We start from the raw sequence: 19,060 nt of genomic DNA, 5'->3' as shown, positions 1-19,060 counted from the left end.
AGCTGGGAAAGACCTCAGCAGGCAGGTGGGACAGGCAAACGTAGAGAGGATGTGGCCGAGTGAGAGCATCTCACCAGCAAAATTATTTCTCAGGCCTCCCCTGCTGCTCTTTCACCCGACGGCCTTCACTGCTGCCCCGTGGGGAGGAACGTGGGGTTTCTGCGCTGTGCAGAGCCAATACTGCTGCGTACAAAAACTTATCCCTAAAGAGACGACGACCCAGTGACAGCCACCGCCCCAGCACAGGGTTTGGGCAGACGCATCCCACGCCCCTCCGAACTTTGCCTTTCCTCGCCGGGCAAGCCCTGCATCCTCCCCCAGTCCCAGCCCCGCCGAGGCAGCCTGCCAGCCTCCTTAGCATGCGGTGCTCATTGCCGGGGAGCGCCGAGGAGACGAGGTCAGAGGCTGTGAGCGCGCTGGTCCAGCATCCCTGCCAGCCCAGCTCACCACGGGACAGCTCCTAAGGGATAACCTCCAAGGGGGCTGCGTCTGCACACCGATCCTTTGCTGATAAGCCCGTTGCCAAGTCTCCATCGCTAGGACAAAAGAGGAGTTTTTGCTTCCTGGCAGGTTTTTCTGCTTTGAATGACAGAGAAGGCTCTGGAGGCTCCTTCCCTCCCTGAGCTGGGACACAATGGAGCTTTTCAGGCTGAGTCTGAGTTGCATTTGCCTCCTGCCTTGGCTTGAGGGTAAGTTTCTCCTCCTTCGGGGTAGCCAGAAAGAGGGAAGCAAGCTGCCTTCCAGAGTTTAACCCGGTTTTCTGCTGAAATGTTGCTTTGGCTGCAAAGCTGTGAACCCACCGGCTGTAAAACAAGTGCTTTGCGGGTGCATTTCAGGCAGAATTTAAAATAGGATTAAACACGGGTGCCCAGGAGACAGACTGGCCAGGCACTGGGACAGCTTGTCCAGGGATGCTGTGGCATCATCCTGGCCGATTTTAAAAGCAGGTTGGACAAAATGCAAAGAAGAGAGGGTGCCCCCAGGTCTGGGGGCAGAGGTGACACCGAGCTACCCCTGCGTGCTGTGTTCACTGCCCCAGCATCAGTAGAGTGCGGTGGGAAGGGAGACAGGACTCCGCGGTGCTGGTCCTGCTCCCGTGGTGGTTAGGGGGGAGCAGGGCATGCTGGGGAGCCTGAGGTACTCGGCATCATAGTGGGTCATCTTTGGCCAAGATCGCTTGAATCATGCATCCTGCAGGGCGCAGGAGAATTTGGAAGCCAGGCAGCCTGGTGTTTGATGTGCATGGGTAAAGGAGGAAAGCAGAAATCCTGGCAGGCAGCATCTTGCAGATCCAGAGCTGTGATCCCCAGGAATAGCCCCGCTATCTCTCCCACCCCATCACAGGCAGTGGGCTGCAGAGCCCCTGAGATAATAAATAATTCCCCTTTTATTTTGCTCTTCTGCCTGAGGATGCAGGTTATTCAAAGGGACTCACCGAAACAAATCCCTGAAGTGCTTCAGGGCTCACTCAGTCCCCGAAGCTGCAAGGACAACAGACCTGCGGTTTCGCAGGTTAGGTGCTCAGAAATTTTCAGGCTGTCTCTACCAGGGGACAACAACAATTTTGACTGTGCAGCTGGGATGTTCATTCCCTAAAGACAAACCTCAGACTGGCAACTGTTTTTTCAAACCGTAAATCTTACCAGCTAAAGTAAATCCACTGAATTCAATCTCTCTCACAGTCCCAGACTGAGTGCGTGCATTTCATTGTGCTAGCGAGGAGTGACGATGTACGTGCATCTTCTAGAAGTTACAGTGGATCGGGTTAGGAGCTGGTGGGCTGTCGGGGCAGCAGTACAGCCTTAGGGGTCTTTCTTTTTCTCTTTGCTCTAAAAATGATCTTGTCCAGTGTTAGAAGATGGTAGTGCTGTACTGTTGTCACACAACAGGAGCCCCACGGCTATGTTTTATTGGTAAATTAAGGAGGGTCACAGGATGTTTCCCAGCAAACCTCCTTTCCAGTGAAATGCATTTGATGCAATCACACAATCAGCTGCTACATTTCCGCTAGACTGCTAATAAAGCCACAGGTGTTTCGCAAGAAAGGAGTTCATCTCAGCAGTGTCTGGCAATTCCCAGTCACTTGCAGAGCAGAGAGCAAACGTTCTTTGTTTGGGGCCGATCTCCTCCTGCAGCCTCTCCCCATTCCATCCTGCCTGGGGCTGCAGTCTTAAGGCAGTGGGCAGGACAGAGGTGCTTGCCCTTGACAGACGTCAGAGGGTTGGTTCATTTTCCTGCTGGAAAATGGAAATCCTGGAATTGCCCAAGCTGTTTCTGAGATTGGTTACTTCAGAAACTCCCTGCAAGTAGGGGGGGAGCTGAAGTGTTGAAGCCTAATGCTGCCCCAGCACGGTACGATGTGCTGTGGGAACCGAGCCTCAGGCACAAGCAGGGTCCGTGCACTTACAAGCAGACAGAAACTGCTGAAATAATGCCACATTTAACACTGATGGATGAAATAACACTCCAAGGAGGCTGAATGCGATGACCACACAGAAGAAGACCTCTCAATTCTCATGCATATCCTTGGGGGGTTGCTCTCCTCCTGGCCACAAGCGCTGCTGGCTGCTCCCTGACCCCTCACACTCTGCTCCCCTGCAGCAACCCTAAGCCACGCATGTGGAAGAGGCAAAAAGACCAAATGTATCTGGAACTTCTCCTACTTCATATATTTTTCCAGCCTCCAACTATTTTCTTGGGGGATTTCCTGACCATGGTGCATTTAATTATATTCGTTGGCTACCAGATCTCTTCCCTCTGCCTGCATGGTGGCAAGGATGGATGGCTGCTGCATGCACAGCCACCTCCTCCTGCACGCTGTGAGCCTTCCCCTGGCACCCCATCCCATCTGGGACCAGTCCCTGACCAGTCAGCCCCCTGCTGTTCTCTCCAGACCTCTCTGGATTGTGTAGATCTCTGCCGTATCCCACTCAGGGACTGGTTTTCCCCACATGCATCAGCTTCATGGCAGCCTCACTGACCTCCTCTGCTTCCCGTCACTTATCCATGGGTTTTTCCATGCTAAAACTTTTATTTTTTTCCTATGACTGCTCTGCTCTCTTTGAAGACTTTGCTGAGATACTTGGTCAAAAGTAGCCCTTATATCAGTAGGGAGAGCTATGAAGCCTTGTTGGTCAAACAAAAGTGAGATTTTCCTAAGAGAAAAACAGCAATGATTGGGAAAATAAAAAATAAAAAAAAAAGAATAAAATAAAATAAAATAATAATAATAATAATAATAATAATAATAATAATAATAATAATAATAATAAACGGAAAAAAAAAAAAAAGGCCATGTGGTTGCCAGAAGCTACAGCTGGAAAATAGTATTGGATTACCATTTTACTGGAAAGTAGCCTGAGTGCAGACCAAGAAGTATTTGCGCTCAGGTGCTTGCACTGACAAGCCATTCACCAGTTAATTACTGGCATTACCTGCAGACTTTGTTGACTTTTCTATAAAAATGACATGGCTTGATGAGAGCTGATCTGTTGTCTGAAGTGATGGAAATAGTGCGCCATAAACCTGGAGTTGCCAGGTAGCTGCTCACCCAGCTCCAGGTCTGCCTGTTCTCCATCTTACAAAAAGGTGATTTTAAATAATGACAAAGATTTCCAAAACTTCCCCAGATGTTAATTTCCACCACGGAATGTCCTATTAATCAAAGGACAAAAGTTCTCAAAACTTTGGAGTTGTCACCATAGGGTAAACGTGAGGGATTGTGGGAGAAAAGCAATAGTAAAAATTAAATTGGTGCAAATGATGATCTAATCACAACTCTACAAATCAATGACCTGGCTTGGCAGTTGGGCAACATGAGCAACATCTTAATCCTATGTGGAAATCGAAGACCCCTGCTACTAAAATAAATAATGAAGGATGTATTGATCTGCAGCTCTAGAGGAGAAACCTACACCCTGAAACATCCTGACATCTGCATGTTCCTAAGAGACCCCTTGAGAGCAACTGTCTGGATTTGCCTTTTGTTAGTGGAAGCCATGGAGTGGAGGATGAATCCAGAAAGTAACTGGAAAATCAGCTAGATGGATTTTCAAACTGTCATACAAAAAGAGACAGGAAGCTCTGTTGCTTTCACCTCTTTACCACATTGCAGTTTGTTTGTTTGTTGGGGGCCCAAATCTCAGCTACAGCTGACGGGATAATTTTTTCTCAGCCAAAATACTTTAAAAACAAAACAACCCTTCCTTTGGGAACACCTGGCCCTGCCCTACTCTTTTGGCAAACAGGCTGTTCAGACCTTTTTTGACACTCCAGTTTTAGGAAGTTCCCACAGGCAGTTATGAGAAGAGCCGTGCCGTAAAATCATTACTAGCCTCCCAACATCCTCTTGGGTTGAGTTCTTAGTCCATGCCTTGCTGACTGCTGTGGGCTGGGCCTTCACCTGCATAAACACGCAGGTTTTCAGTGGAGCTATAATGATTTGAACAACCTTCAGATTTCGGCCAGTAACTTGAGTCTTTTCTACACCCTAACATGACCGCAAAAAAGGAGGCATTTCTAGAAAAAGTATACCTTGGATTCATGGGATGGCCACTTTTCCTCCTTCCTCTCATCTGTCTCTACAGTGGGTTATGGACCCTACTTTGCTGCGAGGCTGGAACTGGGCCCATGGCAGGATTATAGCTGCCCTCACTCCCTCAGCGAAGCTCACGTCATTGTCACTGGGGTGTAAATGAAACCATGTTTCATAATTTAGGAGAGAGCCTTAGTAAAATCTTGTTCTGGCTTTGAGGAAGGATCTAATTTGGTGTGCAAACTTCTGGGGAGGAATTAATGTTTGCTACGTGTCCACTTTCTCACTATCACAGCAAGTTCTTTACAGTCCTGATCTGGCTTCTCCACAAACACTAAAGAAAGAGTGCCAGTCTCAGCACTTCCCTGTGTGCATCTGGGCTTCCTGCCTTTGACCAAATGCATCTGGGTCATCACACCACTCTTATAACAGCAAGTGTTCATAATTTCCTCATCCCATGACCCTGGCATGGTCTCCTGTGTTGCTGGGACTTGCTCCCTTGTATGGAGGGAGGTCTTTTCATAAGAAGGAGCTATTGCTGGCCTGCATTCAAGTCTTATGCTCACTAATTTATGTTTGTCCATAAATTGCCGCACCTCAAGCTGCTTATCTGAGTTAAATGTAATGTTCCTATGAGTGATCTCACAGGGCAATGCCTTGCACTGAGCTCCATCTGCAGGGGAACCCTCCTGCCTTCATTGGAGCTTCCCTCCTTCTCCTACTGCACCTTCTCATTTCTATCAAGCCCAGACCCTCTGCAACAGATGGAAATAACCTACCGGTGCCCAGCACAGCACAGAAATAGATTCCTGTTCAGAAGAGACACTGGGCTGTGGTTTTGTTCGTGGCAGGATAACCTCAGGCCATCGCAGCAAATTGCACCTGCTGCTGTGGTTAGTCATGTTTAAGTCCCTTCTGCCTTCATTCAACATCTTTCTAGACTGCCTGGTCTTGCAGATGTGCTATAATGAGTCAGTAGGAAAGCCCCTTTTTACATTTAGTGCTGAATTTGAATCCTGGTAAGGGATCAGGGGTCTGGATAGAAAAGGGTGGTAGCTCTGCAATACCAGCATCGGGCACTGGTACAGGTGCCAGCAACGAGGGCAGGAGAGTGGCAAGGTCAGATGCTGTGCTTGTCTGGAGGAAGAGGGTCAGGTACCCCTGATACTGGGACAGGGAGTGGCGTTGTCCCCACCACCACAATGTCTGAGCAGCTAAAGATCTCTTTCCCTGCATCCTCTGGTTATTTTTTTCTTCTTTTGGGCTGGGACCATTTCTGATAGGAGCAGGAGCCCTCACAGATGTGCTTAGAACAAGGACAGAGACCAAAACTGCTGGCTGGGCTACTTGAGAGGATGGGGGTCTTCCAAACCCTTATCCCACCTGATGCCGTGGGAGATCCCCGTGAAGCAGCCTGTACAGGAGATGCTGTGGTTGCCCCAGGTGGATGCCTGCCTTCCAGGACAGGTAAAGTCAGGAGGAGGTGAATTCCTGAGTGTGGCTCAGTAGTCACTTCCTCCCTACTGAAAACAGCCACTTGGCAGGAGAAATCAAGCTAATTGAAGCATTCTGTAAGAGTTAGGAACAAGACTGGGGAGGGCAGAAGAGGCCAAAGCTAATACTGATGTTCCCCAGTCACCCGGAGTGTTTTGGGAACCTGTGCTTGCTCAGCTCTGACTTACCCCTTGCCTCTGCAGAGCCTTTAAAGTGAGCCACGCAGCCCCAAATTGTGTGAAAAATGGCTTTGATCAAGCCACTGCAGGCACTGCTTAGAAAGAACAGACATTTTTCCAGCCAGACTGGGGCTACTGCTAACTAAGGTTCTCCTGGTGGCATTACCTTAATTAGGATGGGAACATTGCATGGGTTTTGCTACTAGTCCTACAAGGAACAGCATGTCCCAAGGGTGGTCATGCCACAGAGAAGCAGGGGACTGTATTTGCTTTTTTTTTCTTTCTTGTGACCAGACAGAGTGACAGTATCATAGGACAAACAAGCAGGCTTCAAGTGCCTTTGCTAGAAATTGTTTATTTTGTTCCTAAAAATACAAGGAGGCCAAAATGTTCAAGCATGAGCAGCTCGAAGCATGCATCTATTCCAGCTCCACGAGTAAGGCTGGCATTTTCCAGAGACACTGAGCTCACATCCCCAGGGTGTAAGCTGGATGCCATGCTCTGCTTGCTCCAGGTTAACATTTCCAAAATGTTAGAGCTGATGGCCTTATTTGCAGGGCTGCTGGGACTTCGCAGTGTTGGGAAAAAAAAAAAAAAAGTCATTTTGCTTCCTGACCAGGGAGTCTCGGTGCCTGATGTGTATCCCAGGGTGGAAAAGCTTCTGCCTTCTTTGTGGCTATCCTGCTTACGGCCTGTGGGGCAGGCACAAGGATCTGCCTGTTACCTGTATCTAACCATGAGTGACTCATTTAGATGGCAACATGTCAACCTCAGGAAAGCAATAAGGTACAGGTAGTGGATGGTGAACCCATACAATGGACACAGGCTTGCATCTTGGCAGGGATCACATGAATCATAGAATCACAGAATCATTTAAGTTGGGAAAGACCTTCAAGATCATCAAGTCCAACAGGATAATAGGGAAAACCCTGCTGTTGATAGCCAGCTTTACAGCGATCAATGTCACGAGAAGCAACACCATCCGTAGGGAAGTTGCTTGAACCAAGGTTTCTGAACCTTCTCTGAATCTTTCTTCTGAATCCTTCTCTGGAAGGATTGTGGTGCCAGCTTTGCTAAACCAAGCGGAGTTTAGCTAGACCTCTGCTCCCGAGCTATATAGTGGTGATTATACTTTTGGACGTGAGACACAGTGTGAAGATAGAAATCTATTAATAACTTGGTATCATATGCTACTGGGGAGCTATACAAATCTTAAAGGAAAGCACATGGGTTGCAGTGCTGAAATTCCCTAGCTCACATGTATTTCCCTGGCAGACAGACTGCTCTGGATTTTCAGTGGGGTGAGTCTTTGAAAACCAAGACCTGCATAACACAAAGCAAGCAGGTAGAAAGGGAAAGACACTGGTAGAGAACAAGGGGGTATGAAGTGATCGCTGGTAATGTGCGGGTAGCATGGTGATCCTTTCAGAGGGAACATACACTACCAGAGACTGCAGACAGAGAACAAAACACAAATCTGTTGGATAGGTTAAAGAGTAATGCTATTCAAAATTAAAATTAAAAAAATGAAAGTTTCAAATGGACTGCCATTACCAAGCAAGGAAAAGATAATACATCACACCCATGCCAGCATGTTTAATAATAAAACCTGAACTAAAACACATGAGAAAAAGACTTAGAAGGGCAACCTAGAGAGAGCACAAAAAACTACTAACAGACACTTTCAAGTATGCGAAATAGGAACTTGGTGGATGCCAGCAGGCCAATAACCGATGTAAATGTAAGAAGGGCAGCCAAGACAGGGCGGCTGTGAAGTGGGGTAAAGAGGACTGAACTCCTGAGCTACTCACTGACCTCCCAAAAATTTCATTTCCATTTAGGCACATGAATTTGGCAGGAATTTCCTGGATCAGTGGCTATCACAGGTCTGTGAAGCACAATATGCCAGCATGGACACATCCATCCTCTTCTTGGAGCAGGTGCAGGAGCTGTACCATGATTTCTGGTTGCCTCTCCCTGTGCATTTGAACCTGACCAGAAAGCCAAAGGCTTTTTCTGATTTAGCAACCCAGCAGCGCTATTAATCTAGCAGACCCCTAGAATTTCCTGAAAGAAAACACAGGAGCTCTTTTAAGCTATTGTTCCTATGCTTGTTATTGTGTATTGGCTCCTGTTTACACTGTCATTACATTTTTCAAGTAGCGAGCAAAATACATGCTGCCAGAGCAAAGTATTGTTCCTTGCTTTGGGAGGGGAAATTCTGCAGAAATAGATGTTTAGATAAACCTCATTGTTCTCATCTGATATTGTTTATCAGTCTCCTCTTTATACTCAATATTAAATGCTGATGGGGTTTTTAAAACTGTGATTCCTGGGGAAAAGATGAAAAAATGTCACTGCAGGAGCTGAATGTTACCATTTGTTAACTGTAATTAAACTAAAATATCTCTCAGAACATGTAAAAAGCTGAAACATTTCTTTCTATCCCTCTACCTGCAAAAAATTTAGGCATAAAATACACAACGGGAGGGAGGTACATCTGTGTCAGTGACATATGGTTTTGCATTTAACATTTTGCTCAGGATGTTCACAGGCCACACCAGTTGATTTTGTGCTGAAAATGGATGTGATTGTCCAGTTAACAGGATGATATCCATCTCAAATCATCAGAGATGTTGGGACGTGTTGCTATTAAAAGCAAGAAGCAACTACTGAAACTGTTTCAAATTGCACGTCTGTTTTGGGATGGCTGGAATGTCTCTTACAAAGGGATCCTTAAAAAGAATAAATTGGTGTCTGGGGAGCACAGACCAGTGTCAGGTGTGCTAAATCCAAGTTTACTTCAATACTTTTGTGAGTTGTTTCAGCCAAGTACTTCCAGACTTCTGATGGGGTATGGTTTTATCCCAATGTTGCTGTAATATCACAAGAAACCACTTAATGGAAACAGTAGCCCAATATGGCCTAAATGGCCTCAGATGAACAGCATTTGGGGGTTTCAGGGGTTTCAATTGCTTTTTTTTCATAAGAAAAATTTGAATCAGATAGAAACAAACAAACAAACAAAAAAACATTCATTTATTTTGGAAGGAGGGAAAGAGGGGTAACTATTTGAAGCTATAAGCAGTCAAAATATTGAATTAAATGTATATAGAAGATATTTCATAAAACTACAGTTTCCCAAGGACAGTGAGTTTCCCCCCATTATTTATATGGGAATTAACTACATTGTCTTATCATTATTGTTTCCCTCTAGTATTGCTCCCTGCTACTTGTACACTCTGAATTTAAAAGAAATACCATTCTGGGGAATTAGGAGGCTGGTGGGATGGTTTATCTAGTCAAGCCCCTTTGGGAAAGGACCGGTGGGTTACATCTCCCTTCTCCAGGACATTGTTAATGTCTAATGCTCAGCAGATGTGTTTGCCTTGGAGATGTACCATACTAAACCGTGCTCTGATTGTACCACAGTAGCAGAGGGACAAGGCTTCCTCATAAGGAACACCCGGCTGGAAAAGTGCATCCATGTCTCCCACCACAAGACTGATGGCATCGGCCTGACCGACTGCAAGCCACGCTCCCTGCAGCAGCAGTGGAGCTGGGACCCTGCCACCAGGACCATCACCAGCCTCCAAACGAAGCAGTGCTTGTCAGCCCACAGGGCGCAGGAGCACGCCCTGGCCACACTGGAGCCCTGTGGGAACTGGGAACACCAGGCCTGGGCCTGCAGCAAGAAGGGGCACTTGACTCTGCAAAGCTTGGGCTTCCACCTCAGCACCAAGGAAGGAGGCCACAAGGTCTTCGTCTCGAGGGAGAAGGACAAATTCAGCAGGTGGAAGACTTTAGCAGATGAAACCATCTGTGCTGCTGCCCAGACGGTAGCTCTGAGGCCTGGCGAAGCAATGCGAGAAGCTGTAGACACCCGGGTGTGGATATATGAAAGTAAGATGAGGTAGATTTAACAGCAGATAGCAGCTAACCTTAGGCATCATCTAAGACATCTAATACCAGGCTTGCATCCGTCATTCTAACTCATGGTAACGTCAGCCCCACCTGGAGAGGTACCAAACGCCCCGCAGTCGGCCCAGCTGTACTCCACCATTTTCCAGTAGTTGCTGTTGAGAGTTTTCCAGAAAGCATGCAACACCCTACAGGATCAGGCCTGTAAACCTCAGCTGCATTTCTGATGACAGCCAGAAGTCAAGTATTTTGGAAAGTTCACCTGAATTGGTGCCCAGAGCTAAGAATAGCTTGAATTGTTTGAGCCTTCCAGGTCCAAAACAGCAGTCAAAGTCCCATGAAAGTCAAGTGTTTAAGGCTTTGACAGGGCTTTTGGTACTTTGTACTTGGGGATGTCATTTTTAGCAATACGAAAACTGGAGGCAGCTGAAAACCTCTTTTAAACTTGCATGAATTATTGAGGAGCTGCTGTATTTGAAATGAGAAATTGTTGCTTCCGTTTCTCAGCAACACATTGCAGTTGTCTCCCGCCAGACCCCGACAGTGCTCCTGTTGCTAATGAAACCACAGCTCTAACCTTCATACCATGTTCTCGTGATCCTCAAACGTGAGCCTTGCTCCTGATGCCTCGTGTAACCTTAAAGAGACTAGTGAATGCAGCAAACGGTGGGAAGCAGTTAAAATGCTGCCCTTCCTTTGCATTAAGAAAGCCCAAAACATAACACCAAAATATCATTAGAAAATCTCATTTTTATTAGTTTTGTGGCCTTGGCCTCTGCTAAAATGAATCTAATCTCTGCCTTCTTGAGTGTTCATTACTCTCTACTTAGGCTAGACAGAAAAAGGGCAGAAATACTGGTCTTGCCCTAGTTTTAGGTGAAGATCCAGGCTGGCAGACATCAGACATGGTCACTGCACACAGGTGGGACTGTCATCATTTGTCAGATTGCCAGTGAAGACCATTGCAGACCAGAAATAATTTGCGATCCAGTTAGATTTCCTATTTTGTTTCCTCCCTTATGCAAAGGAACATGTTTTCAGGTCTTCTCTTGTGCAGTGGTGTGCAGATCTGAGACCTGAAAAATCACACTCAATTCCTCCTTCTGTCCTACCCTCCCTCCTTCCACTGCAGGGACCAGAAGAGAGATGGTGTTTTTAATGAATTTTCTGTGTTTGTCCACTCTGTGGATGACAAGGTTCCCAACCTTCCTCAAGGGAAATTATTTCTCTTGTATGAAGGTTAGACAGCCTAAGTGAGATTTTCAGCTTTGCAGAAATGAGTAAAGAAAAAATGTGCTGAATTTGGTAGGCATAACCAAATGGATTACGAGTATAAACTTCTGACTCTGAGAGGTTATATCTAACTGGAAATATAAAGAGCTGTAGTAGCTTTTTGGCTGTCATGTAGACAAAATGGCCTTTTTACTGAGGTTTTTAATTAGCCAACTAGTAGGTTAACATGTAATTATCATAGACCAGTAGTCACAAGCGTTAATGTTTGTTTAGCATGAAGGTAAATATAGCAAATAAAAATTAAATACCATAATAGGCTAGTTAAATATAGGCTAGGAAATGCGTAGAACATTTAAGATATGGGAAAAAGGCATGTGAAAAGAGCATTTGCATTCCCCAAGGCAATGTTCCTGGCAGTCCACGGCTGCCTTGGATCCAGGCTCCCCAAATAAGGCTGCAAGGGTAAACAGAGAGCAGGCTTTGAATCAGGTTGTGCCAGTTAGCTTGTCTTGTGCAAACTGACAGTTTTCCTACCAACCCCACGGTTCAGAGTCTACCAGAGTGAACCTCTGACAAGTCAATAACAATTTCAAAGTCCCAAGTGTTTATTTAGGCCTTTCTTATCCACAATTTCAGTTGACCATCAACAGACAACTTTTACTTTGCCATGTAATTTGCTCAGGATATTACACCCACGTACAATCTCCCTTTTTCATCCAGATTTTTTGCAGGTAGAGCTCACCCTCCATTCAGAGAAAGAAGCTGTGTCCTAACCAGGGCACCAGTTCTGGTCTAAGCCAGCTCGAGGCTCCCCAGCAGAACCAGGCAGAGCTGCATTTTGCTGCCCCATGTGTGGTGGGGTGAGGGCTGGATGCTCGTGCTGCGGGAAGGGAAGAGGTTGGGGAAAGCAGGAGGGGAGCCCTGCAGACCTGTCTTTCTTCACTTTGCTGCATGCATCAGTGCAAAAGAGAGGTGATTACTGCTGCCATAAGATGTCCCACAACCTCCCCTCTAGCACTAGCTGCTATCCCACACTCTACTTCTGTAGTAAGCCTAGCAAGTCAAATGCCCTTGGCAGCCTGCTGCCTTATAGAGGTGCCTGCCTTGGCCAGAGCTTATTCTGCATGTTCAGATCCTCTGCAGTTCTTCAGAGTCTAGCTCTGGGCATTGCAGCAGCACTGTCTGCAAATAGCAGTGTCAGTGCAAACCCAGCTGAGACAGGTATTCTCCCCCACCCACCTTCATTTGCACTACAACAATATCTAGAGCAAAGCAGGGCTCTCTAACCTCCCCAGAAGACACAGGATGGTCTGCCAGCTGTGACCTTCTCAGCCAGCCTAAATAACTGTTTGGTATCTAGATTTCTCAAGAACTCAATCAACAACATTTTATAGCCGAAATCATACCTGTCTCACTCACTTGCAAGAGATACAGACTACTTGTCTCCCTGTTAATCCCATTTCTTCATCTGCTGTGTTGGTTAAACCCATGATGCTCTATAGTTCTGCTTGCTTCTTCTTACCTCATCCTTTAACTTCTGGTGTTGCATACATACTTTCTAGATTAATGACCTTATTCCCCACCAGAAAATAAACTCTGTTCTGGCTTTGAATTCAGTCTTGAGAAATTCATTTACTCTTTGAAATCCATGAGAACTGAAGGAGATCATCGCTATTGCACTGCATCCCATTTGTCTTGCAGGATGAGGACTAATATGGCAGGGCTGGGTTCCTTTCCCTTGCTGGGCACTGAGCGTATTCAAGTTTCTGTACAAAAATAAATGATACCCACCCACACCTTTGCTTTATTTTCTTCCAAGCTAAAACCATTGATTCATCAAAGACTGATTCCATGGACAAGGGATCTTCCGTGGACTTGACTGACCCACTTCTGGTTAACAACTTTAACAGCACAGTGTCTCCAGTGAAGACCAACCAGGCATACCTCCCAGCAAACGAGGGTGAGCACATTTCTTTTCTGAATGCATACATGAGAACAGCAGGAGTGTGGGCAGCATCTAGGGATTACTCCATGTATATTAATGAGTAGTTTGAGGCTTTGCTCTCATATGGTATATTGAGATGTTTGCCTTGGCAAGTAGTTCAGTGTTATTGCCATAATCTTAACCTGAAGGCCACGACATGTGTCAGGAGAAAAAAAAAAAAAATACCTGTGGCTGGGGAACACTGAGGAACAAGTGTTTTTCCCTTCTGTCTCTATACAAGGGGTTACGATTCAGCCCCAGGAGGAAACCAGAGCTTCCCCTAATTCAAATCTCTCCACTTCTTCCCCCAGATTTGTCCCACAATCACTCCAAAAAGCACCATGGAAATCGAGGGAAAACTGCTGGGGCAAGGCTTGCAGGTAGGTCCAGAGATCAGGCATAGGAGGAAGAGACCAGGTGGATGGAGGTTCATCAGTGCCCTTGACCTTCCCATCGGCTGCAGAGTTACATTTCCCTGGATCCCACTGAGGATGCTTAGTAGGGAACAAGGTCACCAAATTATCCATCAGAAAAACTCCCTTGAAAGTAAATCCCCCAAGGCCTAGAGTACAAAATTGAGTGAAAACGTGCAGCTACTTTGTCCCAGTTCATCACAAGAAATATGGACACTTGTTAGCATGAGTGCCTTCCCCCAGCCCTTCTTATCAGAGAGCTGCACAGTGGGAAAGCATGAATGGTTGTCACCTTCCAAGCAATAAATAAAACCTTTCCATGGTGAATTTCAACAGAAGGATGCTGTGCAGTGTGAAGCAGTTGTATGGTCTGAATGTAATAAACAAAGCAGTTTTCGTTATCTGCTAGTCTGCAGGGGCATTAGATATTCTTGTTTGTTGGTTTTGTGGCAACAGAGGCTATTGCACAAGCATGGGGATAGGCATGGTATGATTGTTCTCTATTATATCCTCTCAGGCACCAACTGGAAGACAGCCATGCTCGTCCTCAGCCCCTTGGCATTCATACTGGGATTAATAATATTGACACTCAATGTGCATTACAACAAGTAAGTGAGAATAAGTTTCTTTCAGTCTGTTACCTCCTGCTTTGGTGTTTCAGAACAGAACTCCTGATCTCAGCACCCTTCCCAGTCCCAAACCTGAAGCACTGGGCTTTGAGCAGAAGTCTGTGCTCACCCATGATGCCACGCTTGATGATTTTTCCTCTGTGCCATCCCATTTCTCCTTCCCACTCACTATCCCATAAAAATCCTGCTGCTAATGTTGTCTCCTTCTTCCCTACATACCTGACATGATCCCTGAAGATTTAGGGAATTTGGGCATGATGGGTGCCGATCCATTTCATGTGGAGAAGCAGCCAAGTAACAGGCAGGTGCAACCACATGCTATCCCTCTCTTCTCCTAGGAAGAAGAAAATCCTCTCTGCTCTGAAGAACCCTGCAGCCAGCAGCAGCAGAGCTGACTTACAGGAGCCATCTCCCTTACGAAGAGGCCCCCAGCCGTATCTTCCACCATCTCGCTCCCCTTCCTTGCGGCATGGAGAGATCCTCATCGAGTGGAAAGACGGGACGGTCACTCCACTTTTTGACAATGCCAATTACCAAGTGGACTAGCTCCGAAAACAATGGAGCTGTTGTTCGATCCCTTTTCACCCACCACCCTCCTCACCTGGAAGAAGGGTGCCTCCGTAGTGATCCTGCTCCCAGGCCTTACCGTTTTGGTAGGGAGTTGTAAGCGCTGTTGTTTTGTGGTGATTTTTTTTCTATCTTTTTTTTAGACACTCGAGAACAATCACCTTATGCAGCACAAGGTTGAAGCAAGCAGAGCAGATTGTTTTTTTTTTTTTGTGTAGGCACTCACTGCTTAGCTTTTCCAGAATGGATTTAACAGATAACAAAGCCCAGGTTTAGCAAAGTAAAGCCAGTATCTTGCCAGCTGCAACTGTCCATTGCCCTGAATTTCTAGTTACTGAGAAGATGAGAAAGTAAATCCTTGGAGACAAGGTATAAGGAGAAAACACAAGTCCTGGTGATCTTTACACCCTGTTTAAGTTAAAACTAGCTGCCAACAGACACAGAAGGCTGTCAGTTACTTTGTCAATGTGTGAACATCACTAATAAGCTCTGCCTTTGGGACTTGAAGATGAAAGAGGCTCCACCAGATTATCTGCCAAAATATTCCCTCCACTAAATTATCACTTAAGTAACAGCTAGTCATTTTTTCTAAATTAAAAAGTTGCACTCCATCATTCCTCTATGTATCACTGCAAGAGCCCTGCTGAGAGAGTGTTTCCTAAAGTATTTCTGTGTTTAAGATTTATTAAATCTTATTATAACACACCCTTTCTTTATGTAGAATGATAAGTTAACAGTTGTGCTCAGCGGGGATATTATCTAGCCATTTAAAATCAGTTTCAGTCTGACTTCCTCTAGCCACAATGAACAGACATACTGCCCCCAACTAGAGCAGTAATATATAGTGGTGGGTTTTGTTGTTGTTGTTTTCATAGAAAGAAGGCACTGTTTTCAACTTTTATACTTCTTCTATGAGCGTGTGACCTGTCACACTCAATCCTGATCTTTTCTCAGAGAAACTTGCAATGTCCTAGTACCTTCCTAATATTCATGACTTTATGCCTTCCTTCTTGTGGATCATGTGATGCTGTAAGCTGTAATCACAGCTATAAATCAGGAATTATCTGAGAAAGAAATATTAACACCAGGAAATTACAAGTATGAGCTGCATCAGTGTATTTCGGCAGTGCAAGTGAAACTTCTTTCTTATTCAAACAACACTTTTCACTTTACCTAAATGAAATTATGCAATTTCAGTGGAGCTTTGACTTCACAGACTCACAGAATGGCTGAGGTGGGCAGGACCTTTGGGTCCACCTGGTCTAACCCCCTGCTCTAGCAGAGACACCCCAAGCATGTTGCCCAGGACAAGTCCAGGTGGCTTTTGAAGATCTCCAAGGAGGGAGACCCCACAGCCTCTCTGGGCCACTTGTGCCAGTGCTCTGCCACCCACACAGTGTAGCAGTGCTTCCTGGTGGTCAGGGGGAACCTCCTGTGCTCCAGTGTGTCTCATTTCCTGGTACTGGGCACCATAAGAGAAGCCTGGTTCCATCATCTTTGAACTTCTTTACAGTTTGATTTTATTTACTTCTTCTACAGTAGAATCAAGTTCTCCAGGAAATTTTTAATCTTTTTTTTTTTTTTTTTTTTTAAACATACAACCACAGCCTGGAAAAAAAAGTTAACTGCCACAAGATATTATTACGACCAAGAACTTAGCTGGTCTCAAGAAAGAAAATACAAACCTTATTAGTTCAGGGCATAAACTCACAGGGTTGGAAATAAATGTCTTCCCTAAGCACATCATTCAATAATTATTTACTAGGGGTTTTCCCAGACACACCTTGGGAAAATACTTTAGTAATAGACATGGGCAGAGGAAGAACTCTTTCTTCACCGGTGACCAGCAAACATAAATGATATTCAGAATTACATTCTGACTTTTTAGTGCTTACACTTTAAAACAAATCCAAAGACTCTGTGTATAAATTTGGGACAAGTTTCCAAATGTGTAAGTATCATTTTACACAAAACAATTTGTGGGAATATGCTCTGTACACAAATTGCTCAAAATGTGTGCGCAGTACCTCACCAATTTACATTCCTCTTACCTTTACCTACCTTTTTGTAGTTAAGACACCCATCTTCGTAATTTTCTCCAGGGAGCACATTACCTTACTGTACACAGCACTTGTTATCCTCCAAAATGTTGATGCACTTTGGGAACTACATGCTTAGCAGTGCCATTAAAATGCAAATACTTACTCAGAGTTCAGCTAGTGTTGTGCTTTCCAGAGCTGCAAGTGCTTACATTCATTACTGCTGAATGTGCAGAATAGATGTCTTATTAACGACTCTATAATTCATACTAAATATGCAAATCTTTCCCATAAACACGAAGGCAGTAATACAATTGTTTACATAGCAGTGATTAAATGGTAGCTCGCACGACAATGAAAAAATATGACTGTGAAACAGCACAAGCATTTAACTATTTCCACCCCTCTCCTTTGCTGGTTATCTTTTAGTTACTTCTCACCTGTTTACCTCGATTAGATGCTAGAGAACAAGTTTTCCAAAGTATAGACAGAGGAACTGAAAGTATAGCTCCTCATCGTGAGAGGTCTTGAAAAGCATATTAGCCAAATTTCCATCAGAAAAGACTCTGAAATAGCTGATTCTCCTTTGGGGATGGGGATGGACCAGGTGACAGTGGGAGACACCTCCCACCCCCTGCTTCCAACCACTTGCTGAGAAACACTCACAGCAATTGCACAACCTGTGTGCTGCTCGCTCTTTGCCATCGCCTGAATGCAATGCTTTCAAACAGTGCTCATAATCAAAATAAAACTTACTGTAAAGTGGAGTAGCACTGGATTTTTTTATTTTATATATAAATATATATAAAAGAATGCACTTTGAGGAGGCTTTTGTAAATCACTCTACAGGAAGATTACAGAGTGATAAGCAAGACAACACTGCCACAGTGGTGCTAACATTAATATTCGCTGTGCCAAAGCACAAGCACCGCATCCCTGGAGAATATCATAATACTAAACTGCAGCCTGTATTTCTCAGCTCGCTTACGCTGCATCTCTGGTATTGCAGGTCTTCTCCAGGGCTGATATGATGCTCTTGACCATCTCTTCACTCCTGCAGCAAGGAGAAAGACAGAGTGGAAGTATAACCCTGTTTCTCACACACTTACTTGCCTTGTAATTTACATGTGCTTAAGCAGCTAAAGCTACATTAAGGCATAGGAAAGAAGGAACATGTTTTTAGCCTCTGTGGGAATAAAAATGTTGGTTTTGCACAGAGTTACATTGTTTAAGGGTAAGTAATGCGGTATTGAAATATGCTTGCAGTGATAAGAAAGCTTAGCAGGCCACCTTGTAGAATGCAGATAACCAGACTCCTTAGAGCAATTAGGTGAAAATCACGGTGTCAAGTCAAGTCAGATAAGTGAAGAAACATTACCACTTCAAGCAGTTAAAAAGTCAAAAGAAATTTCAAAATTAACAGGCTGGCAACTGAAGGCCATGTATTGTCTGTGAAGCATGGGATAGGTTTTGAACCTGGATTACCCAGTCAGTGGGGAAACAGGGGAGGGTCCCGGTCACAGGTAACCATGCAGCTTGCCTCTCACGGCAGGGTGTGAGTGCTACCCGGCATCTGGGAGAATTTCTTTGTGCACGAGGCCCTTGAATGCTACCAAGGACTTGATGGGAAACTGCTCAAGACTTGAGATCCCCAGGGCAGATCTCTGGTGGGACTGTGGAGGGAAGATCTTACGGTCCACTCTACCATCTAACTGGGGAGGCACTTGTGCACTTGTTCAATTAGCTATACCCTTCACCCCGGCATTTGAAAAAGAAACATCACAAATACCCAGAAGAAGTAAAAGAAGCTTAGGAGTATCATTTGATGATAGAGTGTACATAGATTCTATTGGGGTGCCTAGAGGAGTTCTCGATGAACAGAAAGCCAGGAATCAAATTGCTGAAGTGTTTGAGTCACTGTTCTGGTGGGTAACAATCAATAAGAATGTGGATTGGATTAATTATATTTATTATAATCAGCAGAGATTCATAAATTATACAAGGGATGTGATAAGAGGAATCGCTGAACAACTAGATGCCACCAGCAAAATGGCTCGGAAAAACAGA

General features: G+C 45.1%; 1 protein-coding gene across 2 annotated transcripts; it reads left to right on the top strand.

Annotated features, from left to right (window-relative positions):
* Positions 1 to 196: 196 nt before the first annotated feature.
* Positions 197 to 17,161, top strand: LOC121061344. Of its 2 annotated transcripts, none has more exons than XM_040540044.1 (6): positions 197 to 689; positions 9,643 to 10,110; positions 13,181 to 13,321; positions 13,657 to 13,725; positions 14,276 to 14,366; positions 14,726 to 17,161. In XM_040540044.1, the coding sequence occupies exons 1-6, from the start codon at positions 635 to 637 to the stop codon at positions 14,931 to 14,933; spliced, it is 1,032 nt and encodes a 343-aa protein (XP_040395978.1). In that variant the 5' UTR covers positions 197 to 634; the 3' UTR covers positions 14,934 to 17,161. The 2 variants fall into 2 exon arrangements, with proteins under 2 accessions (XP_040395978.1, XP_040395977.1); XM_040540043.1 differs by having other exon boundaries at positions 9,640 to 10,110.
* Positions 17,162 to 19,060: the final 1,899 nt, after the last annotated feature.

This window comes from Cygnus olor, chromosome Z (assembly GCF_009769625.2).
Source record: "Cygnus olor isolate bCygOlo1 chromosome Z, bCygOlo1.pri.v2, whole genome shotgun sequence".
In the NCBI taxonomy this organism is placed as follows: domain Eukaryota; kingdom Metazoa; phylum Chordata; class Aves; order Anseriformes; family Anatidae; genus Cygnus; species Cygnus olor.
This window is presented reverse-complemented; position numbering and strand designations above follow the sequence as displayed.